A 25774-nucleotide genomic window follows, 5' to 3' on the forward strand; every position below is an offset into this window, starting at 1 on the left:
TTTAAACACTTGGTTAGGCCCATATTTCATCAAGGCGTGAAGCCCACCTCCCTCTCAGCTCTTCTCACCAGGGCTCTCCATAAAGAAGAAAGAGCAAATACGTTGTCTTGCTTTAAAATTTATTGCTAAATACTATTACAGTTTGCCATGGTGATTTCAATTTCCCCTGTAACAGGGCTCCAAAATCAGGTGAAAATGAATTTTGTGCGTTTATTGGCTAAAGTAAAGGTAATGCTTGTTTATTATACAGCTTCGTTGCATGTTTGCGTCCTTCCTTATTTCTCTATGGAGTTAAATAACCTAGAAATGGAATTAACATCAGATTTGCTGCCCGTATATTAAGGTTTTAGCCTAATTAGTCTATTATGCGCTAAGAAAAGAAAAGTAATGAGTATATATATGAAAAAATAATAATTGCAAATATAATTATAGTGCCAGCTCCCTGGGGCACAAGACACGTGTGCTTTTCATGCCCTTGTGCTTGTGATGATGAGGAATATACAACATGACATTGAAGTATCCATCCACCTGTCTGTTCAGCGTCCCATTCCTAAACCAAGGTGATTAATAGCAATTTAATCAAGTTAATATCCTGCCTTTGCTGCTATAACAGCCTCTAGCCTTCTGGGAAGGCTTCCATTAGACGTTGGTGGGATGTGCATTCATTCAATCACAGAAGGTTGGGCACTGATGATGGGGATCAGGGCATCTGTATTCCAGTCCATCCCTTAGCGGTTCTGTTGGGTTGAAGCCAGGACTTGTGCCAGTGCCTTGACTCCCATCTCAGCAAACCCAACTACTTTTTGGTAGAGTTTTCTGCCAGTTTGTAACTCATCTGAGTCAACTTAGAAGCAAAACTGGGGTTTATTTATTAATACTGGGCTAAATTGCACCTTGGCAGTAATACATACAAATCAATCAATCAGTATTTTGCCTTTCATTGTTCTGCCTGCAGCTGGCTGAAATAATCACTGATTGGCTGCTATAGGTTCTATGTATTCCCTTGATAACCAGTATGTTATTAATTACGGAAGTGGAACAAATTAAAGAGCTGTAGGCACCAACCCTGAAGCGCCAACACTCATTTACTGAAACATGAACGGCAGATTAATGTAAGGTCCAAAACACCTTCTGGCAGGAAAGCTGTTTTTTCAATAAATGAACATACAATCCAATATGATAATCACTGAACCGATTCACCACCCGGTGTATCAGTCCTACAAGACTATGGGGCCCATTCATTAAACCATGATTTTCTTTTCTAATTTATAGAGGTTTTCATAATGTCCATGATAATTTCGTTAAAATTCCACAAATTTTTCGTGGTTTTCGCTAACTTCTAACTATGACCATTTCGGAATTCATTCGAGCTTTGGTATTGTGACTCTCTTTTGGCCAGGTTGGATCTGTAAAGTGTCATTGAGCCCTATGGGAGACTTTCCTTGGGCCAGGTTGGAGCTGCAGAGTACCATTGAGCCCTATGGGAGGCTTTCCTTGGGCCGGGTTGGAGCTGCAGAGTGCCATTGAGCCCTATGGGAGGCTTTCCTTGGGCCGGGTTGGAGCTGCAGAGTACCATTGAGCCCTATGGGAGGCTTTCCTTGGGCCTGGTTGGAGCTGCAGAGTGCCATTGAGCCCTATGGGAGACTTTCCTTGGGCCGGGTTGGAGCTGCAGAGTGCCATTGAGCCCTATGGGAGACTTTCCTTGGGCCGGGTTGGAGCTGCAGAGTGCCATTGAGCCCTATGGGAGACTTTCCTTGGGCCGGGTTGGAGCTGCAGAGTGCCATTGAGCCCTATGGGAGACTTTCCTTGGGCCAGGTTGGAGCTGCAGAGTGCCATTGAGCCCTATGGGAGACTTTCCTTGGGCCGGGTTGGAGCTGCAGAGTGCCATTGAGCCCTATGGGAGGCTTTCCTTGGGCCGGGTTGGAGCTGCAGAGTGCCATTGAGCCCTATGGGAGGCTTCCAAAATCATACACTGAAGGTTTCAAAGCCAGAAAGGTTTTCGCGCCCTTTACGAATGTTTGGATCCGCAAAAAATTTGTGACTTTCGGAACGCAACCACGATATTTTCGTATGACCAACACCCTATGTTTACAAATTGGACCATTTTGACCCAAAAGCAGATAAGATGCTGCCCTGTTTTGTTGAATACCTTTATCCATTATTCCCAATACCACATACTGTAGCACCCGCAATATACTGTACAACCTGCTGGCTGGAGTGTACCTCCACTCATTATCCACTTATAAACAATATCTCAACAGAATAAAGTAATTGAGTGGGGTAAGAACCACGAAACGTCCTCTGATTCAGATATGCACCTTGTTTTAGTTAATAAGTTTTGATGGCATTTCACATTAACTATGGGTATAAATTGCACCATAAAAAGGTTCTATAATGTCGGAGGGATGCCTTCCTTCCAGTTCAGGAGTAGAGTTTCCCTAGGTAACAATAAGAGTTATGTAGCTGTAGCTTTAGTATAGGCGTATGCATTATTGTATGCAGGAATAGGAAGGAATGGAGCATATTTTGCTTCACTGTATCTAAATGATCTGTAATTAAATTTATTGTTCAATCCCAGACCTGTTGGCCCCGTGGCATCATTGTGTTGGGCTCTTGGGATCATTTTTCCAATCCTATTGGCACTGTTTTAATTGTCTACCATGAAACAAGTGTATATATTACAATGTAAATTTGTGAAAGGGCAGGCCCCCCCGTCCTGGTGGGGGTTTTGAAGCACTGACCGGCTCTACCTTGTCCCCAGATGAATAAGAGAATCATATCAGCCTTTTTAATTGTTTCACCCCATGGCCTAGTAAATATGCTGCTGTGTTAAGGCTCATTAAGCCCTGATTCTTCAAAGGTTGCAAACAGTGTAGCAGCAAATCCATACGGACATCAATAAATCTATAGGGAGCATCTCCAAGCAATCAACCTCCATTGATCCGGGGTATATTCAACTAAGACTCACAAACGCTCTTCCAATCTAGAAGATAGAAGGCAATTCATAGAAATCCTCAGCTCTGCACAAATGTTTCGCACACAGAACTGCTTCTCTGCCTCAATGCCCGGCAGCTTAAGGCGGCAGTTGGCAAAAGCGACTAATGTGAAATGACATATTATTGGCTCGTGTCACAGTGTAGCGTAATGGCAGGGTTGTGGCAGTCATTAGCACACACAACTGTCGGTATACTCAGGTCACCCAATGGCCAGCCAATGGTGTTCTTCAAATGCTCAATGGTACAGATTTGACAATGGACTTTATCCACTAAACTTTTCTATATTTTAACCCTTTCAAGCCCCCAGCTCCAATGCTGCTAAAACGGACCCTGTATTTGTATTAGGTGGTGGAAGGCCCTCTAAAACACTTATACATGGGGCCAAAGAGTGATAATATACTTAGGCACCATGTATACTTGCTGTCGATTGGCTCCTGCTGCACAGAGAAGACAAAGAAGACCAATGACTAGTTTCATTTTGACAGTTTCAGAGCTGGGGTGCCTGGGACAGGGCAAACTACCCTATGAAGACAGTAGGGACGATGACCTTTATGGAAATAAATACCAGCTTTCCTATATCTGCTCTATTACTAACATTGGGATTAAGCATCATTTTTACCAGCCAGGCTGGTGAAATACTGGCCAGCTGGCAACCCTAAAAAAGAGTTTTATAACATTCTTATATTTAAAGGGGAACTCCACCCAAACACAACGTGAGCTTTTTGTACCAAATGGAATCTAACCCCTACTTTACAAAATCAAAATTTCCATCATCTTTTGTGCCAATGTGGGCCTGCCTGGCACCCAGCCCTGCAATTGAAAAGCCACTTTTCAGGCCCAGTCCATTACCAGCCTTGACTTCGCTAAATGAATTCTGAAAATTTTGGCAAAAACCCAATAGAATGCAAAAAAAATTATTCTAGAGAGAGATTGTTTCATTTCCAAAGAGGAATCAGTGTTTAATGACTAATTTGTAGCCTTCATCTCATTGTGATTCCTCAGCTATAGAATTCGCTAAGACAAACCCGGGCAGGGTATTTTATCACACGGAATATCGGGTGGCTTTTTTTCATTCATTTGTATAAATGGTGGCACGATGTATCAGTGCGTACAAGCTTCTGCTTCAGTCCCATATTACAGATGAGTCAATTTATAGAGCAGATGTCTCCGTCGTGAAGAAATTGTAATTAACAATGGTGTATAAAAAACACCCAGCGTACAGAATACTCTTATTAAAGCCCCAATCTATTTTTATTTGCTGAACAACAGGTGCATTGTGTTGTGTGCATTTGGCTCACATGAAACAACCACATACACTGCTCAAACATGGCCAGACTCGTATTGGTTCATTTTGTACATACTGGGGCTCATTTATTAACACTGGGCAAATTGCACCTGGGCAGTAAACCATGTCGACCAATTACTGTGGGTTTGCTCAGCCAGCCGTTGGGATCAAGCATCATTTTTATTAGCCAGGCTGATAAAATACCAGCCAGGTGGCAACCCTACCTGAATCAGAAGTTCCCTACTGTGAGTCTAGCCCCATGGTGGTACTTGGAGCAGTGGCTCAGCCTAAAGCACAGTTACCATACCTGGGGTTAAGGCTGAGCCACTGCTCCAAGTACCATGGGGATAATGGCAATTCGCTCTCCTATATATACACCTACTTCATGGTCAGTTAGGGTGAGATTTGTGATGGATATGTGTCAGGACTGCTAAGGGTTCAAACCCTGATTTGTATGGGGATGTGTTGCTCCTCTATCCTCATTGGTGGCTTTTTGGGCACATCTTTGTTAACAGTTCTGATAAGTTTCACTGTACTTACTCTTTTCTCAACATCTCTGATTGCACCCATATTCTCCTATATCTTTACCCATTTAAGCTAAAGGGGGTCTTGATCAAGGTTGGACCTTTAAAGCCATAGCTCAAAAAATGTTTGACCTTCAATAGGGGTTGAACTGGCACACAAAGGGCTGATCCTTCTAATAATAAATGGATGCCTTTGGCATCAAGTTGATATGCAAAGACTGAAGTAGAAGAACTTGACTGGTTTGCACTGGTCCCTGAATTAAACCCAACTGAACAGGTGAGATGAACTGGATGGCCAACTGGGAGCAAGGCCTGATCCCCTGTTTAAAGAATTGAGCTACTCCATTAGTTTAATTCTTAATCTGGTAATGGGCTGGCAAGTGAAAATTGCATCAGCATTTGTTTATTGGACCAATAGACTTAATCACTCCCTGATCTGCTTATCTGGCCAATTGCTGGCTGTCTGGATTATTGGCTATTGAGATCTGCTTGATCCATCTGTGTGCTTCACATGTATCACAACTGTAAGTAAGATGTCATCTTAATAAAATAGATGTTATATTGACTTACTTTCCTTCAGACCCATAGCTGTTCATACTGTCTTCTATAGATTCGTGGCTTGCTTGGCGCACCGTCCGGCTTGGCATCTCAACAGCCAGACCCGTCTCTGTACTGCGTTGGATGGCACCTTTCAGCTTGCGCCCATCTTCTAGGGAGAAAAAAGTTCTGGTTATAATATAAACCATATCTCAATGTTATCTGGGTCTGTTCTCATTAATGAGAATATGTTTTTCTATCACCAGGTTAAAACTGACAACTGTGTTCTATCTCAAGAAATTCTCTTGTGTTGATTTGCTCCTTGTTTGTTCCTTGTTTCAAGAATGTTTTTCAAACTGCGAGTGGGGGGGTCACAGGCTGGACTCCCCGACCTGTGAACAATTATTAAAGAAGAAGATATGCTACTTTTACTTACATGGTCCATTACATCGAGCCCCTGCTCCTCCCTCGAACCCCATACAGTTTCTGCAACTTATTTGTCAACTTGGCTCCGTTGGAAGTTACATGGCCAAGATGGTGGCCACAATGAACATTGACAATCTCTGCATTCTTTTTCATTGGTTCAGGGGCAGAATGTGATTTTTTGGAAAACTATGCCATTCAGAGGAACAATGTAATGGCCAAATTAAGGGTTTAGGATGGTTTAAGAAAGTGAAAACATGTCCAGGGCAGCAGGGGAACCTGACAGAAAGGGCTGTTGACATCCACCTTGCATTCAAAAAGACTTCTGAGAAGCTGGAATGGTCTAAGTGAGAAGAAAAGGTGTGTAGAATTACAAAAAGATGATAATATTTCCTTTTTGCTGTCATCAACATTTCCCCCCATTAGTGGCCTAACCTCTGCACCCGATCCTAAAGCAGCCCTAGTGAGTCTTAAATGTCTAAGCAAATGAATTATATAAGGCATAAGGTTCTCCATTCTCCTAATATTCATTCTTAAGATATTGGAAGCCACCAAAGAGTTCCATTACTATTTAACAATGCCTTCATACAGGTCATGGAACTCTGAGGTGACTTTATCATATGCAGTGACATCACCATGTACCAGTTATAACTTATGACATCACTAAAGCCTATTTATTTATTTATTAGGACATATTTTACAGCTTGTGCATATTCTTGGAACATTAGTAGGACGCTTTGTCCTGTTTCTCTTTATACCTTCTCTCAAACACTTCCATTATGTGCTGATGCCGGTAGCGGATAAACAAAAGAATGTTTATTTCAGTGGGGACCTGGATGCTACATGGGAAATAAGAAAAAAGCAATCAATAGCAAGAGCGGAACCCATAATAGAAGCAGAAAAGCAGCTCGCAAGGAGAACATAAAAAGGGTAGCAAGACTTCCAGCGAGGCTCGGCAGCAGAATGGCCCAGTTATGTCACGCTCTGCTATTTATAACTCACTTGAAACAAAAATTGGTTGGAGCTGGGATTTAAAATATACATGAACCTTGCTGCAGAAAGGAAGGATGTAGCAGGCAGCAAGATGGAATGCGGCTTGCCACTTCTGTACAACCTAAATGGAAGGGTAGTAATGGAGTCACAAAGTTATCAGAGCCAGTGTCGCTACCAGAGAGATTATTACATGGGGGTAAATACAGGCCGAAATTCCACCCCAACTCTGTCTGGTTGTGCCTTAGGGTTTTTACCCGCTGTCCAGTTTAAAACTGCCTTAAGTCTAAAAACTGGGCAGGCCTGTCCCCTGATTGATGCATGATTTGCCCAATCACAAGCCGCCACATCAGAGCCCTGTCCACCGACATTATTTGCCCACCCTTTTACATCATTGGCTTACATTATATGTTACTGGCTCCTGTTTTGAAGCTGGATTTCAGCATATAAAATAGTATTTATTTATACTTTTTAAAGGAATAATAATATTAGGGGTTTCTGTGTTGTGTGGGACTTTTTAACAAATTTTGGTTAGGAAGTTGGAGTTCCCCTTTAATATAAGCTGCATGCAACACACACTAAGGAAGAACCCAATGGGTTCCACCAACAGCTATTTAGGCCACTTTCTCAGGAGACTTCTAAGGGAACACAGCTCACCCCAAATGTATGCACTTGAGAACCTCTGCTTGCAGATTATTTAAGCTAGGGTAATAACTTAAGGTGGCCATACACGGGCCGATTGTAGCTGCTGATATCAGTCCCTTAGACAGATTCGGCAGCTTATTGGCCTGTGTAGGGGCAGGAATGAGGGGCCTGCCTGACCGATATCTGGCCTGAAATTGGCCGGATATCGACCAGGCAGGTTAAAAGATTTAGTCAGATCGGGGACCGTATTGGCTCGTTGATGCGGTCCCCGAACCAATTGCCCCATTGCCGCCATTATAATCGAATTAGCCTACATTTTCCCCGATATCGTCCACCCGTAGGTGGAGATATCGGGAGAAGATCCGCTCACTTGGTGACCTCGCCAAGCGAGCGGATCTTCGTGTGTATGGCCAGCTTTACTTGCACTTGAAGCCCAAGCTGATTCCTTAATAACCATCCTAAAGTCACTACATACAATATCTAATGCTCACTGTGATCTGGTAACATGGTCAGTCCTGGGCCCTGTGTGTCCATTGTACCTACTCTAGCCACACTTATAGAAAAGATGGGCTTCTAAAAGTTTCTAGAAGTCTCTCCTGATTGGGTCATTAAAATGATGCTAGCCTATACATGTTTCCATTCCAGTTGCCAGTCCTTCCTGACTAACTATGTAACTATATTCACAGACTCCTATTCAATGCGGTTTAAAGTGAACTAGGTCCTTTGTTCATGTTAATTAGAGAGGACTTTTATTTTTTGGACCAGACCACAAGGTGCAAACTAAAAAGACTGTTTCCTGTCCCAGAGGCAAAGGTTAAGGTCTCATTATTAATTAGTAAGATATTAAAAACTTATAGTGTCCATCCAAATTTCACGGGAGGCCTATTTCTACATAAGGATCTACAACGTCCACCCAACGTCCTCCCCCGAGCGCGTATATTTAACACGTCAGGGGAGGAGCGTTCGGGCAGGGGGAGCGCCGGCAAGGGTCGGGTCTGGGCCGCCGGGGCCAACTAGAGCCGGGGCCCACTGGGATTTTTCCCGGGGGCCCGGCAGCCCAGTCCGACCCTGAGGATCTAGACACATATCCTCCATTCCTCTTCTAGTTCTTCCAATTACAGTTTTATCCATGGAGAAAATGTACAAAAAAATCTATAATGATAATTTCTGCAGACACCGGTAACCTGAATTACAACATTTGGTTGCAATATTCCATCTCATATGGATGAAAAATTGTCAATTGCTCCTCTGGGGGAGGTCTGGATGTTGGCTACTCTTGTGGGGGAGAAAAGGTTGAGAATTGCTCCTCGTAGTTCTCTCTTGGCATTGTTTTTATTAAAAAGAAATGATGGAATGGCTTTTCCAAGCAATTACAATTTACCAACAGAAAGGCAGCACTTATACTGTCTTAAGGTGGCCACACACGTGGCGATCTGCGATCTTTCGTGTGACCATTGGTTGCACGAAAGATTGTTCAATCCACCACTAACATTCAGGGCTGAAACAGCAGATAAGGAGGTAGAAACAATAGGATTTCTACCTCCTTCTCCCGATTCAGCCCTGACGGCAGATTTTGCTCAGGCGCCTTCTATGGTGCCCGATCAAAATCTTTTGACCTGCCCTATCAGCGAGTCAACCGATATCAGCAGCCTCCTGCGATACCGGTCGACTCGCCATACACGCACCGAATATCGTACGAAACGAGGTTTCGTCCGATATTATCGGTGCGTGTATGGCCAGCGTTATACTGCCTGATGGGGAAGGGACTCTGTTGTAAGGGGGAGGGGCAGTAATACAATAGAGGTGGGGATTGGGCAGATTGGGTCAGTCCTATCATATCAGGTAGAGCTGGCTGTGATGGTATTGGGGCAGATTAGGGGTGATGGGGATTTCAAATTTACTGTATATCACTGGTAAATGAATAATAGTGGCCTCAGTCATAGTTGGTGATTTAATGGCTACACTGGTGAAATACCAGCCAAATGGTTACCCTATTTACAAGTGGTCACATAATTGTGCTTTAAGCAAAATAAATGTTAAGATCCTTTTAAATGAAGTCTACTTTATCATGTTAAGGTGATTATGCAAACTATTTAGTAAAAATGACTTTTCCTATAATGACGGGCAAGCTTTACGTTCCATAGCTGTCACAGTTAATGTATAGGTCAAACAGGCTTCTATGTAATGTGCAAATCCAGAGTATAATTTCCCCCCTAAAGTGATTAAAATCGGAATTTGATGGATGTTGGGAGAAAGGGCATTTTAGGGTAATTGACTGAGATATTTTAATGCATTGAGGAGTGAATAAATCAACAACACATCATTTGCTAATGCAATATTGTACCTGGGGATGGTTCAGTGAGTAGCAATGTCCCCATCTGAACAGATGGCTCCCACCAATCGCCCATTGATCTATATTACTGGGAAACGTAAAGACACTGGGGAACTTCCATGGCTCAACCAGTTCCCGGCACGTGGGAGGGTCAGTTCTCATTACACACATAAGGGACCGGGATAACGAAGACTTTATTTCACTTGAAACTAGAAATATAGATTTTTTTTTTTGCAAGGTTGTAGGGATTAATAAAAGAAAGCAGGTGTTGACAGTGATGTAGAATTCCCCTGAGTTGCCAACATAGTACATCCCTAGCAGAGAAATGATATATTATTGCGGCACTCTCTAACCCTTTGTGTTCTGGAGTCGGATTGTGAGTTGCCGATCCCTCACTGGGTGACCATGACAGGTGGGTGCAGTTAAAATAGCACGATGGTCAATTGCAAGGACCTGTTCCATGTAACATCAGTGGGTTTTTAGTAGGACCTACTGGTAAATAAAACATTAGTGAGGTTATTATATGATCCCCTTATATATTTATACATAGTTATCATGTCACCCCTTAAGCGCCTCTTCTCCAGTATAAACAAACCCAACCTGGCCAGTCTTTCCTCATAACTGAGACTTTCCATACCCTTTACCAGCTTAGTTGCCCTTCTCTGGACCCTCTCTAACTCAATAATGTCCCGTTTGAGCACTGGAGACCAAAACTGAACAGCATATTCTAGATGGGGCATTTGTATGTTGCCATTTGCCCTTTTTTCATCCCTGCAGGACAAATATTGGGGCTGGGGACTGGTTTCCTTGGTAGACTACTTTTAGGTTTGTATTGGGCTTCATGAACTTGAATCCTTCATTGGGTCAGTCCTATATATCTGGTTTGTAGGCTGATAGGTGCCTGTATGTCAGTAGGGATGCACTTAATCCACTTTTTTGGGTTCGGCACCCACCCAGTAGGATTCGGATTCGGTTTGGCCGGGACCACAGATCCAACCACAACCGAATCCTTAAAAATAGCCGGGATCCTGCTGAATCCCGAACCGAATCCGGGACTCGGTGCATCCCTAGTTTTTAGACTTGGGGGGGGGGTTAGGCTTCCCTTTACCTGTCTAATATTTGGTTCCCCTGATGGGTGAATTTTTTTTCCAAAAAGAAACACTGGCCCAAGGTGCAATTTAATTCACTAGGGGAGTTCATAAAATGTTGGCACCCCAGAGAATTAGTCTTTCCAATTTCCCTGAAGGACAAACTCAGAGAAACTCATTCCCCTAATACACCGGCCCGCAGAAGGCACTGACTCACGAGACAAAGCCAACTCATCATCATAAGACAACACACACTTATGTGAAGCACAAAACAGATGGGTTGAGGAAAATATGCCTAATTTATCCCTAGGCTTTGGATCGGCTCCATTGAAAAGCAGGCAATTATAATCCTCCCTTGGTGTTTAACAGCTATTAAATAATAGTTGCTCAACTTGCACAAGAAAGCACATCTTCTCTCTACAGTTTTGGTCATTGATTTTAATAGTTCTGGAATTTGAGGCACAAATTGTCTTTATAAATAGGTGAGAAATGTACTAACCCATGGAATTCCTTTGCCACTGCACGCGACAGATTAACTCACTGTTTAGTACATCGGCCCCTTAGACACATCTGCATGGGCTTTATGCATCAAAGGACAAGGAGCTCACAACCCCCTTAATATAGTACATCTACAAACTAATGGGAGCATTGCAGTTCTGACTTTAAGATGCCCTTTATAGGAAAACTATTACCCCGGAATAAATACATAACCAGGGTTGGGCTGGACCGCCAGGGTACCAGGAAAATACCCAGTGGGCCCCGGCGGCCCAGACCGATGCCTGCAGGGCGCTCCACGCATCGCTGTTCAGAAGGGGAGCAGGAGGCGTGTCCAGAAGGGGAGCAGGGGGCGTGTTCAGAAGGGGAACAGGAGGCGTGTTCAGAAGGGAAGCAGGGGGCGTGTTCAGAAGGGGAGCAGGGGGCGTGTTCAGAAGGGGTGCAGGGGGCGTGTTCAGAAGGGGAGCAGGGGGCATGTTCAGAAGGGGAACAGGAGGCGTGTTCAGAAGGGGAGCAGGGGGCGTGTTCAGAAGGGGAGCAGGAGCGTGTTCAGAAGGGGAACAGGAGGCGTGTTCAGAAGGGGAGCAGGGGGGATGTTCAGAAGGGGAGCAGGGGGTGTGTTCAGAAGGGGAACAGGGGGCGTGTTCAGAAAGGGAGCAGGGGGCATTTTCAGAAGGGGAACAGGAGGCGTGTTCAGAAGGGGAACAGGAGGCGTGTTCAGAAGGGGAGCAGGGGGTGTGTTCAGAAGGGGAACAGGAGGCGTGTTCAGAAGGGGAGCAGGGGGAATGTTCAGAAGGGGAACAGGAGGGGTGTTCAGAAGGAGAGCAGGGGGTGTGTTCAGAAGGGGAGCAGGGGGTGTGTTCAGAAGCAGAGCAGGGGGTGTGTTCAGAAAGGGAACAGGAGGCGTGTTCAGAAGGAGAGCAGGGGGTGTGTTCAGAAGGGGAGCATGTTCAGGGTTTTATGCAATATTGTTTGGGGGTATAGTTTGTTTGGGGGTATAGTTTTCCTTTAATGGTGCAGTTTGTTTCTCTAAAATGCACAGATAACACTTGCTCTGCAGTTTTTGAAGGAGGTGGGACTTTCACTTTTGCTGTGAGTTTTAATGGGTAGAAAGATGCTCCTTCCATCAGACCTTAGCACAGATCCCATCCCTTTGGTCCTAGGGAGGGGATATTTGTCCTTTATGTTTCATAGCCTAAGCTCAGTCTTGTAAACATGTTAAAAGGAAAATATTCCCCCTTCTTTGATATGAGCTAAGTGAGCTGACTGGGTGCTTAGGCAGAAAATGAGCACAAACACTATATGAAACAAATATAAATACATTTTTTACAGATATACCTAATTCCACAGACTGAGAAAAAAGCTCGATATTCTGACTGTGCTCGCAGGGATCATTTCCCCACACAGTTCTATGTACCCTGTAAAGTGGCGGATTCTTGGATTCAAGTCCCTTATTGCCACAGTGGAGCACTCACTATGGAAAGCAGGGGGACATCACAGAGAACATCACTTCTCAATGGAACAAGGTGAAGGAGAGGATGCATGTAATGGTGAGCCGAGAGGGTTGGGGAAATGTTCCCTGTGTCATCTTTGGAAAAAATAATAACACCTATTTGTATAAAAAAATCACATAGCATCTCCTATAGTTCAGCTGATTTCATTTGGTAGCAAAAGTTCCCCTTTAAAACAGGATGATACAATAATCATTGCCATTAAAACCCCAGTGCTTTATGGTACCCAGAGAGCTGAAGGTGGGGGTATTATTGTCCTTTCTAATGCAATGAATTGGGAAGGGGATTAAACCTCTGTCTTTAAATTGGATCCCAACAAGGTCATGGATTCGGCTATGAATAATAACAGAGGAAACTGCTCATTTCCTTCACTTTGCAGGAAAGTAAGAGAAATAACATTATTGTGCCGATGGTTAAGAAAGTATCTTATTGGCAAGTATGGAAGAACACTGCTTTATAAATCCAAGTCCCAGCTGCCAGTACAAATGACTTGCGTGCTTTCATGATGTTCCCCGTGACATATTGCTCAGCAGGATCATTCCCATGAGCCACAAAGAGACGCTGAATTGTGGCAACCTGCCTCTTCATGCAGTGGGGGCCGACTCTTGATATATAAAGGCCCCAATTTGGCACGTCTAAACATTCACAACCAACCTACACCCCTAAATGAAGATATCAGTCAGCCAAAATCTTTGAAAATACGTGCTGTGCCAGTGGCACGAGCTGCTGTGACAGGCTGCAGATGGAAATCCTCCTACAGAGGATGGTAGGGACATTAACCTGAACGGAATACTGCTTCCTCATCCCCAAGCTGAACAGACCCACACAACAGATGTGCTGCAGATATTGCCTTCTACGTCTTTCTTCTTTTTCGTTTATAAGGAACACCTTGAAGATGGAATTTATTGAAAAATAAATATATGTATCGTTTAATCATTTGCTGTGGAAAAATCGGATATGCGTTTCTGGTCGTCTCCTCCGCTCCTCTCAGAGCCTCCATCTTTTTACCCCATCCACACCCACTGCGCTCTCTTGTCTTAAACCTTTCTATCTTGCTTATCTCTGGAACTCTATCCTTGAATACCTCCGTAGGGAACACTCACTCACTCTCTTTAAGATAAAACTCAGACTGTACCTTCTGGAGCACTAAAACATTATTTTGCCCAGTCCTGCGCTTAAGGGCAAATGCCCATACCTGGTGCACTCTTACCTTCCAGTTTGTGCCTGTATGTTACCCAACCACTCAGACTGAAAGCTCTACGGGGCAGGGACCTCCTCCCTACTGTGTCTCATACCACATGGCACTTACTCCCTGTGTATTTATACTTATTTATTTATAAATAAAGTTAAAAATACATACAAACAAATATATTCTTAAAGTGAAAGTAAAGAGGGAAAAGCCAAGATATCTAGATATGTATTTCTCTGAATAATGTTAACATTAGCATTCTGCATGGTAAGGCTTTCCATGGAATATTATTTGCTTCTGGTAAAAGAATATCCATACTGCTATTGGCAAGTACGAAATTATGTATATATATATATAAAGCAGGAGGAAAACAACAATCTGCCAGAAACTCTTCTAGAGATGCAAAATGGGTTTGGCACTGGATAGAAAGCCAAATCAAGTTTTTATTGTTACCATGGGACTGCAAACCAACAGGGGACTGTAAATCAATTTGGCATACATTCACACATCTCCTATGGCTTTAGAAACCTCAGAAGTTTTTGGATTCCCATGGAGTTCTAAACCATTATTATTATTAACATTTATTTATAAAGTGCCAACATATTCCGCAGCGCTGTACAAACCATGGGGGGGGGCTTCCTAAAGTCCTTTGTTATAATCTGCCATCAGGGCCGCTGCTGGCCAAATGGGTGCCCTAAGTAGAAATTTACTTTTGTGCCCCCTCCCCCAAATATTACGGAAGTAAAAATAAAATAATAAAAAAAAACACCTACTATAGGGGCCCCACACACAGTGCCCCCAATATCCCCCATAGACAATGCCCCCATAGTAAGTGCCCCCAATAGCCCCCATAGACAATGCCCCCATAGTAAGTGCCCCCTATTGCCCCCATAGATTGATTGAACTATCTGTGACAGCGGGATGCGCTATAATAACCGGCAGGACAGTGTTGGGGGGTATGTTATAATATATAAAAACAATTTTTTTGAGCAGCTGGGATGGTGCCCCCCGGGGAGTTGGTGCCCTATGCAGACTGCGTACTCTGCTTATAGGGAGCGGCGGCCCTGTCTGCCATGGTAAGAAGCCCATGTTACTGCATGTTTACAAGTTCAGAAAGACAAATTGAACTATGATGGCTGTCTCCTTCATAAATAATGCCAATGGCTGGATGATTTACCCGAGATCGGTTTGCTTGGTCAGCTTAATATGGTGAGGTTGAAGTTATTAGCCTTTCTGTATAATGCATAAACACACATGCCTTCCAAACCAGAGATTTTCCATTCCTTACTTGGATCAACTATATCAGGAACCAATTAAAGGAAAATGATTCTCCCAGAAAGGATAATTAACCAACTTATGTCATATTAAGTGGCTTATAAAAGAATCTTACCAAATCGGAATATATATATATCAGTAAATATTGCCCTTTTACATCCTTTCCCTTGAGCCGCCATTTTATGTTGGTCTGTGTGCTCCCTCAGAGATCAGCTGACAGGAAGAAATGCAGCTCTAAGTGTAACAGGAAGTAGTGTGGGAGAAAAAGGCAGAACTCTGCCCATTCATTGGCTGATGGGGCCTAGCATGTATGTGTGCCTTGGCTTGTTTGTGTGCACTGTGAATCCTATGATCCCAGGGGGCGGCCCTTAGTACTTAATATGGCAGTTTTCTATTTAGGATTAACCAATAGCACACACTACTAAAAAAGTATATTTTTATGAAAATGGTTTATTTAGATGAAGCAGGGTTTTACACATGAGCTGTTTATGCAATATATTTTTATAGAGACCGACATTGTGCGGGGATATAGTTTTCCATGAATTCATTAGGTTATTTTTGGAGTATGGGAGGAAATCCATGCAACATGAGGGGGATATATAAACTCAATACATGATAGTGATTAGGGCCTCAGCACTGCAAGGCAGTAAAGCAAACTACCGTGCCGCCCATTTATCTATTCTATATTTATCTCTCTCTCTCAAAATGTAAATGTCGGCCTGCTGAATTATAAACTATTTGTATTACCATTCTCATTATTGGGCGGCGGTGAGAAACAGACATGGGGCATAAACTCTATGTTCTTTTAATTTCCATTTGGATAACAGAACTCCCTCTGAAGAGCTTCTTCTGTGTAAAAGTCCTATTATTAGCTGAATCAGAAAGCATTTCCTGTCTGAAGTCACATCCCAGGACCCCACTATCATTATTCCGATAATACCGGCTATTATTATAGAGAATTGCTTTGCGCTGTATCATAATACCCCAGCTGATTCCAGCAAGTCATAATCGGGCTCCTTTGTTTATTACGTAGATAACGCTGCAGTTGACTTTTCCCAAGCTTAAAAATAGCAAGCTGCCATTTTAGGAGAAATCTAAAGCTTCGGAATAAACCACAATAAATCATTTTTACCAGCGCTGTGTAGCAGTACATCATAGTTAAATGAATAAAAATGTCTTGTTTTACTAATTCTTTAATAAAGGCTATGGTCATTAAAATCAAAGTTGTATGCATATACTGTATATATGGATACTATTGGTATGGATGTATTAGAGCAGGGGATCCCCAACCTTTCTTGCTCGTGAGCCACAGTCAAATGTAAAAAGACTTGGGGAGCAACACAAGCACAATAAAAGTTCATGGAGGAGCCAAATAAGGGCTGTGATTGGCTATTAGGGAGCCTCTATGCACCCTATCAGCTTACAGGGGGCTTTATTTGGTAGGAAATCTTGTTTTTATTCAACCAAAACTTGCCCCCAAGTCAGGAATTCAAAGATAACTCCCTGGTTTGGGGGCACTGAGAGCAACATCCAAGGGGTTGGGGAGCAACATGTTCCCCCCGAGCCACTGGTTGGGGATCACTGTATTAGAACATAATGCTTCGGTGGTTCAGGGCAGCAGGGGTAGCAGATCAGGTTGCAGCTTAGGTTCTTGCAGGATGGGTCTGGTTGTGTGTCAAACCAGGTAAAAATGCAAGTTTGGACATTGGCAGAGGTCACTTAATGTGATTTGCACAGGTCTCTATCCCTTATTGAGTGCTACCAACAATGACTATAGCATACTATACTTTATGAGCCACAGATGTAAAAAGTGTTGGTGAGCCACACAAGCATGAAAAAAGTTATTTGGGGAAGCCAAATAAGGACTGTGATTGGCTATTTGGTAGCCCCATGGGGACTGCTGGCCTGCAGGAGGCTCTGCTTGGAGTAGATATCACAAGATATACCCAAACACACTGTCACCATAACTTGTCCTATGCGCAGATCAAGCCAATCCATGTTCATCGGGTACTAGAATAAAAGTTATCCTGTTTATTGTGGCAGCAGTGCAGGCAAATACAACCTTTGGATGTGGTATTTCAATCTTCCTTTATTTTGAATCAATAAGAATGAAAAGAGGTAAAATAACCCAAAAGTTGTATTTGCGTGCACTTCACTGCAATAACACGGGTAACCTTATCTTTCTACTATCAGTGAGCATTTTGCTTTCTGACAAATTATCACACCCCCCCCCAGTAGGTGCCTCAATAGAACATTTGTTTTAAAATCGTTTAGGCTTAAGCACCACCCCCAAGCCAAGATGTCAACTCAATATGCACCCTACACTAATAGACTAACAACCAATCCATACCTCTAATAAACGATCTGGTGTAGAGGGACCTATTAAGGTGTGCCAACCTTAGGGAGCACCCTGCACAAGGTCAGCTTAGGTCTGCTTGGTGTGCCCACTGTATGACTGGGTAAAAAAATATAGAAATCCTTGTACGTCTAAATATTGTGGCCAATGCACACTGGGAACTGTATGTTGTGCATTTGGTGACATGATCCAAATGAGGCCGTTGTGAGCTAATACATTTTACTCAATCTCTAAAGAAATAACATGGCAAGAACACAAGCACTTTGATGTAGTAATCACTTCAGTGAATGTATGTGCCGAGTTGATATGGAATTCAGTCATTTGAATAAAAAAAAAACATAGATTGATAATAAAATATGGGCTATAATGGATATTTGATTCACTGCAGCTGAAAGAGCACCCAGAGAGAATATGGCTGTAATGGTAGATAGGGAGGAGTGTTGCCCCCTTGGGTACAAAGAGAGCTTAATTTAGATAACTAAATGTTATAAATAATATGTTAGCCCAATACATCAAGCCCCTAAGCTAACACAAGCTCAAGGAGAATGCTAGATAGAATGAATAACTTCTGTGTCCAAGATGGAACATTGTTTGCCAGCAAAACTGCATTGACAGAAGCACTAATACATTTGGGTATGCTTGTCTAATATTAACAGACATATGTAATTATATAAAAGCACTGATTTGATGTAAAAGTAGCTGAATCTTGGGCTTGATTACGACCATAGCAAGAGTTTGTGTGGGAAATACTATGGAGCAGTTGTGGCTTTGGCATATTACCCATTAACAGATATGAGCACATTCACACCTAATACAGGTCCTCCTTAAATATCTGAGTATTTAAAATCCCCAGAAAAAGACTTGCCCCAAACTCTTCTATCTGCAACAGGAAATTAATGAACCTCTTCATTAACACAAGGGTTTCTATATTATACCCCCAAAAATAACTTGTGTGTTGTCTTACATCTTTATGACTTCAGCCTTATCATTAAATCCCAATCCAATGTCTAAAGGAGTCCATACATGGGCATATTTAGGCTGCCGATTCGAGTCTTTTAGACCATTTCAGGAGCTTATCTGCCCATGTATGGGGCCCCACGATGGGCCTCCCTGATCGATATCTGGTTGAATATCAGCCAGGTGTCAATCGGGCAGGTTTGATTTTCCTGGCAGATTGGGGACTGAACCGGCCCGTGGGCTCCTATGCCATTCATTGTAATACAATTGTTTTGCCCTAGAGCCAAACAATTACATTAGCCAGATATCGCCCACTATAGGTAGGCATATCGAGAGAGGATCTGCTTGTTTGGTGTCCTTGCCAAATGAGCAAATCTTAACGTATATGGCCACCTTTACTTTATACTGGGTCTAATGTAACATATGATACACCTATTCTTCTTCTATTTACCCTAGCCCTTCAGTAAATCATATATTCTGCAAAAATTGTGTAAAAACCAGAAATGTAAAATCCGGTAAATGCATTATGCAATATTGCCCCTTTACTTTTCCCCAACATGGCGGGTAGGGAGTTATTTGTACTGTTTCCTTTAGTCGCAGTATCTGATCTTGCCATTGATTTTCCTCCTTCTTCTACCTGTCAGTTTAGGAACTGACTTTACTGATGAGCGTTGCAGTAATGTGATCCCTACTGAGCCAGCTGGTTTCCTATATCTTATACTTTGTGCTGTTATGTTATGGCTGTAAATCTATTATGGCACTCAGTTACAAAAAGTGGGCTCCTGGCAATGCAGAAAGGCAACAACCTCAGTGTGGATAGGGGAAAGGTCCAGAACTTGGCTGCTGGAGATGTTGGGGAAACTGATTGGACATCTCTGCCCAAACACTCACATTTGGATTAATGGTGTGTTGGGAGAGCTGGGGGTAGTATGAATTTGGTTAGGATAACCAGGTTAACTTCTGTCTCTTTAAAGGGGACATTATTGAAATATAAAAGATCCAGAGGAGCAATTAAGCAGATAAAGAGTATGGCAAGTCAGGATGGGATTGTCAACACTGGAATTATGATGATACTTTTTCCCCATCAGGGACCTTCCTCCTCATCATTTAGAAGCCAAGTAGGAATTATTTGGGCAACCATCTCAACTTTATTTTGATCCAAAGTTTTCCACCCTGCCTAAAAGACATTATATAACATTTACTGCTCCAATGAAGCTTACATGCTAAGATCTTTATCACATTAGATTTAACTTCACCAGTAGACAGTTACCCAATCTGTATGTTTTTGGAGTGTGGAAGGAAACACAGAGGCTTCCTATGTAGATATGGGGAGAACATACACACACAGATGGAATCAAACCTACAACCCCAGGGCTGCAAGGCAGTAATTCTACCCACTGCACAACCATGCTGCCCAACTAAATAACATGGAATCTACATTTACCCCAATGGGCTGTTCTGATGATGGAGGCCACAGCAAATGCCCCTTTTGCCAGGCCTTAAACCAGCCTGCCCTGGAGAGACATAGTATGGCCATAAGAGCTATACTGATACATATATTAGAGGTGCCCTACATTTGTGCAGCTGAACCACTAACTGCACACCTTGCTGCCTGACAGACTATAAATGGCTATAAATATAGAACTGTGAGATCGCAACTAAGCACGTGAATGATGCTATAAATTGCTTCAACACTAAAGCATTCTTCACCTTTTTGGAAAGAAAGATCCAAAGGCTGAAAGAAAAAAAAATATATATAAGAAAACAGGTTTGGGCCTCTTTAAAGGTGTTTTATAGGAATCAGACAGGCCAAATGTTTCCTTATCATCTCCAATAGCTGCCTATTGAGTTATAATTCCCTTTATAAGAAACTAGCTGGGGTGATGTGATTGATGGACAGGCTGTGATGGGTTTGTTTATACAGAGATCAACTTAGTGGATTGGTGATTTGTTTTGCAAGTGCTCGTACGAATCAGGATATAAAATGTGAATGGTTTTTACCCTGTTTAGTGCAATAAATAACAAAAAATATATATTTCTTAATTGAAATAATAGGCTAAAATCATGTTCAGCTAATGTTGAAAAGGAGGATATACTGCCCCTTTCAGCAAAATTCAGTAGGAACAGCCCCTCCATCTGCTTATAGCTGGAACTGACACCAATAACCAATGCCATCACAGGTATGCCACTATACTAAGCACAATGCAGCAAGAACAGTTAAGTTAACAGAGATATCATAAAACTGTGCTAGCACAGCTGGTTTTTGAACAGTTTTGGGTTATGACCCCGTATGAGATTCAATATTTGTTTCCCATTTTCTTCATAACTTAAGGTCCCCATACACGGGCCAATTGTAGCTGCCGATATGGGTCCCTTAGACCGATTCGGCAGCATATCAGCCTGTGTAGGGGAACAAATGACGGGCCTGCCCGACCAACATCTAGCCTGAAATCTGACAGATATTGATCAGGCAGGTTAAAAAATTGATTTGGATCGGGACCGCATTGGCTCGTTGATGCGGTCCCCGATTGCACCTATTACCGGTGTTCTAATTCGACCGAATTAGCCTGAATTCACCCGATATCGCCCACCCGTAGGTGGAGATATCGGAACAAGATCCGCTCGCTTGGCGACTTCGCCAGGCGAGCATATCTAACCGTGTGGCCACATATAGTCACAGATACATGTAATTTCAGCCATTTTTTCCGTATTTTTAAATAACCTTCAAGCTTCCAGTAATATCCCAACTCTCACCCTTAATGTCCTTCAGACTAGGCTTCCAGGCCCTGGGGGTACCACTATACTAAGCTCATCTAACTGTGTACAGTATAGACAATAGTGACCCTTTAATCCTGCTTGAGCCAATCTGTATGACTCTTTAGATCAGGAACAAAAGTGTTGTCTTGTGTCCAAAAATATTTATGAAAGAAGTAAATAAGAAAGTCAACAAACAGAAAACTAACTGGCATGCTTTAGAGACCCTAGGGCAGAACAAGAGTAACAGAAATGGATCACAGTCAGTACATTAATCATATTGAGGCCATACAACATGCAAGGACATGACATATGCGATACAGGCAAACGGATGATGGCAGACCCACTTTCACCGAATGCTGAAGATTCTGGCTGGTCGCTGTCACTAGGAATCTGCCTTAAAGCTTTATGACTAAATTGCCCTTTTAAACATTCCCCGTTCCACAGGCACATTCAGCAGTAAGACCGGCTGCACAGCCTTTATCACTTTCTCTCCAAACACAAAAATATGATGATGTCTAAGCCATAAAGGTAACGATTACTGAGCAGTTCCCCTGTCTCTGTGGATTGGTGCAGTAAATAAATCTGCCGGCCTATGCATCATTCATTGACTTCCAAGCTACAGTCCACCTACTGCCTCTTGTTCAGAGCCATCAACCATTCTAAGAGAGCGGTGGGGATGGAGAGTATTTCATCTGAGCAAGACGTAAATGGAGAGGAAGCCGGTGCAAGTGCACAGCCAGCAAATTAGAGATAATCGCAGTAGATGTTAATGAGTCTTTCAGATGAAGAGTAACTGATTCTGCTTTGTGGAACAATGGTTCTGATGCTAAAGGTCCCCATACATGGGCTGATTCTAGCTGCCAATATCGGTCCCTTAGACCGATTCGGCAGCTTATCTGCCCATGTAGGGGCACTACCGACGGGTCTGCCAGACCGATATCTGGCCTGAAATCGGCCAGATATCGATCGGGCAGATTAAAAAATCTATTCGGACCGACTTTGCCTGTGCCCTGGGGCCAAACGATCGAATTAGCCTGGATTCTCCCGATATTGGCCACCCGTAGGTGGGGGATATCGGGAGAAGATCCGCTCGCTTGGCGATGAAGGTATATGGGCACCTTAAGAGTATATCTAGAACTACCATAACTAGGACTGCCATAAAGCATGTACCAAACATCAAGCAAAAAAGTAATGAGTAGCAGAGATACAATACTGTAAACAGTAGCAGTTGAAATAAAAGGAGTCTGGGGACACCTACATGCCACCCCGATTACCGCACTGAATACTGAGTGTTGCAGGCACTCACTACTGGGCAGGGTACAAAGTAGAAAAAATGGAGACTGGTCCCTGTTTTTCACATTCTTCTTCACAGTTTGTAAATGACCCCCTAGGTTGTTTGCTCAGAAATCCAGGCATAGGGTTTCAAAAAATGTTTAAATGCATTAAAGCAAGAGAGTAAGAGATAAGTTGTGGATAAATCCAGGGACTGGCCTGACATTTTGAAGTCATTGAATGCATTTTATACCCATTGTAGGCTTTATACCCATCGTACACCCAACCTTCCTGGATTAACTTCATCTACAATGTAACTATGTAACTCTAATTAGGGTGAGATTTTGAGACTTTGCTACACTAGATAATTCTGAAAACACCAGCTTGAAGATCAGTTAGGTTGAGCTTTGAGGTGCTAACCTAGATAATCTTGGCCAACTTGAGTTAAATTGTATACATACAGTATCTCGTCATCAGTCCAAGGGGCCATGACCAAATGTTGGACCACAGGTTTGCAGACTTTTTATATTCAAGCCCTTTTTGAGGTCCAATATTTGGCCACACTTCCCACAGCTAATAACAAGGTGAACATACTACTGCTACATCAGGGCAAAAGCATCTGGGATAGCAAATATGTGTTAAATATCAACCTACGTGAACTTCAGGATTATTCACTTGCCTTCGGAATGGATATTTTCCACCCACTGCCCCAGAGGCCAGCCCTTAGTTTGGGAACCATTCCCTGGTTAGACTGATGTCTACTGTCATTTATGAAATATCTACTTATCTGTTTTACTTTTGAGATCCATTCGGTGTACAGAAAACAAAGTCACCATTGAGTGCATTCAAAGTTAGATCTCTTTTAGCCACAGTAGTCAGAATATAAGGCACCTGGCTTTGTTTATTATTTTATACATGGCCCACTGCATGGTGGGATGTTGAAGAACCGCACCTGCTTGAAACCATCTGCTTTATTTGCGTATATATCAGCCACTACTTAACCTCAGACCTGTACACCTGCGCTTTATTCAGCACATTTATCTATTACTGAGGGACCAGTCCGTGACCAACCCCCAGCTTTGGGGCCAACCCAGCCAATGCTATTCTACTGTATCTATGTTTCATCTTTAAGAAAGACACAAAGATAGAGATAGATTAGATAGATAGATAGAAAATAGAGATAGATGATAGATAGATAGATGATAGATAGATGATAGATAGAGATAGATAGATAGATAGATATATAGATGATTGATAGATAGATACATACATAGATAGATAGATAGAGATACCAATAGATAAGAAGCAGATAGGCAGATGTATATTTTTTCTTAAAGATATATTACTATGTGATACCTACACCTTATTAAATGGTTACACCATTGTGCATGATAGCTACTCTGTGAGTACATAAGTACAAACCTTCTAAATATAAAGCTTCTGCATTATGAAATTGTTTTTAATCTCAGTGGTACTCATGATCACCTTAATAGCCTAGAGGAAAATCACCTTTATTGGGCTGAGTCTGTGGGTATGTGTCATGTACCTGGTCGTCCGCCTAAGGTAGGCGCGCGTCCGATCGCCGGTGCATGTTCTGGCGCCCGCATTGACGCCGGCGTGCGTCTTAGTGCCAGCGTGCGTCCTGACGCCGGCGTGCGTCTTGACGCCGGCGTGCGTTCTGACGCCGGCGCATGCGCTCAAAAGGACGCCAAAGGCCTACTAGCATTGCGAAGTGATCATTTCCTTGTGAAAGACGCCAAGCTTGTTTCTGTTGATTGCCTATTTTGATTCTCTGACCCGGCCTGACTCTCGATCCTGAAACCTGCTGCCTGTACCGACCTCTCGCCTGTCCGACCTCGCTTTTGCCTTCCGATTTTATTCTGACGTTCCGGTTCGGCACTCCTGCCACTCCTCCACTTGGTTCAAGTCCTGTTCCATCCTCAGTGGCTGTGTTCCTTAGTGGGAGGTGTAGGAGAGGTCCTTCCTCTACGAGTTCTTCCAGTGACGCTTCCGACTAGTTCTGACAGTATGTTGGAATGTGTTGTCTTTTGAACCTGTAATCATTACAGCACCTCCATTTATATTCCATTGCATCAAGTGACTCTCAGTAGGGACCCTTTACATGTATAGTTTCACACCACTGAACACTTGAAAGCAGCTTTGGCTTAATCCTAATGGGGACTGTCTGTGCCAATGCTAATTCTAAATCAGATTGGAACATGTAAAGAATCCTTATTGTGCTAAATGCTATATCATTTGGGCATGAAAAGGGATAAACTAGCACATTATTATTATTAATAAAGAAACTTAACAAGCTGGATGTATAAAAATAGAACAGTAATTCCTAAACTGAGGGGCGGCCCAACCCTGGGGGGATTAGCTTGGAACAACGGCACGGGGGTAGGGGGCTCAGCCTGAAGGCAAGTTAGGGTGAGAACTGGGAATGTTAAAATACCTCTTAAAAACCCAACTTGAGGTCAGGTAGGGTAAGACTTAGGGTAAATATGCATTTGCTGTCCTAGATATCTTTGAAACCAAAAATATTATATCTTGATATTTTATTCTATCTATACATGAGCTATGGGGAGCTCTGACCAAGAGTTGACAGCCACTGAGGGAATAGAGGGAATTTAGTAAGCAATTCTGCAACAAGAAACATTTGCAATTTGGAATAGAGCCTACAGGGGGCAGGCAATTCACCCCCTGACCCTGCAGTCTGCACCTTGCACTGAGCTTTGAAAGTGCTTGCTAAATGAGCACAATGGGGCACACTTTTGCACCCCTTAGTACTCTTTCACTTCTAGTAAATGACACCTCATGTAATAAACCATATTATTTGTGCACAGTAACAATTGCACTTTGACCATATTTTCTCCATTAAAGGAAAACTATACCCCCAGAATGAATACTTAACCAACAGATAGTTTATATGATATTAAGTGGCCTATTAAAGAATCTCCCCAAACTGGAATATATATATATCAGTAAATATTGCCCTTTTACAGCTTTTACCTTGAGCCGCCATTTAGTGATGGGCTGTGTGCTCCCTCAGAGATCAGCTGACAGGAAATAATGCAGCTCTAACTGTAACAGGAAGTAGTGTGGGAGTGAAAGACAGAACCTTTTTCATTGGCTGGATGAT

General features: G+C 42.8%; 1 protein-coding gene across 3 annotated transcripts in view; it reads right to left on the minus strand.

Annotated features, from left to right (window-relative positions):
• The window catches only part of rims4 (regulating synaptic membrane exocytosis 4), a 98732-nt gene that overhangs the window by 44148 nt on the left and 28810 nt on the right, over positions 1-25774 (minus strand). For 2 of the 3 annotated variants that reach the window (XR_004220693.1, XM_002938012.5), the window contains exon 2: positions 5376-5514. Coding sequence is in view for 2 of the 3 variants with exons in the window: in XM_002938012.5 (XP_002938058.2) it covers positions 5376-5514 (139 nt within the window). In the remaining variant the exon portion in view is untranslated. The remainder of the gene's footprint in view (positions 1-5375; positions 5515-25774) is intronic. The other variant, XM_031894810.1, reaches the window with a different exon arrangement.

The sequence above is a fragment of the Xenopus tropicalis genome, chromosome 10 (assembly GCF_000004195.4).
Source record: "Xenopus tropicalis strain Nigerian chromosome 10, UCB_Xtro_10.0, whole genome shotgun sequence".
Lineage (NCBI taxonomy): Eukaryota > Metazoa > Chordata > Amphibia > Anura > Pipidae > Xenopus > Xenopus tropicalis.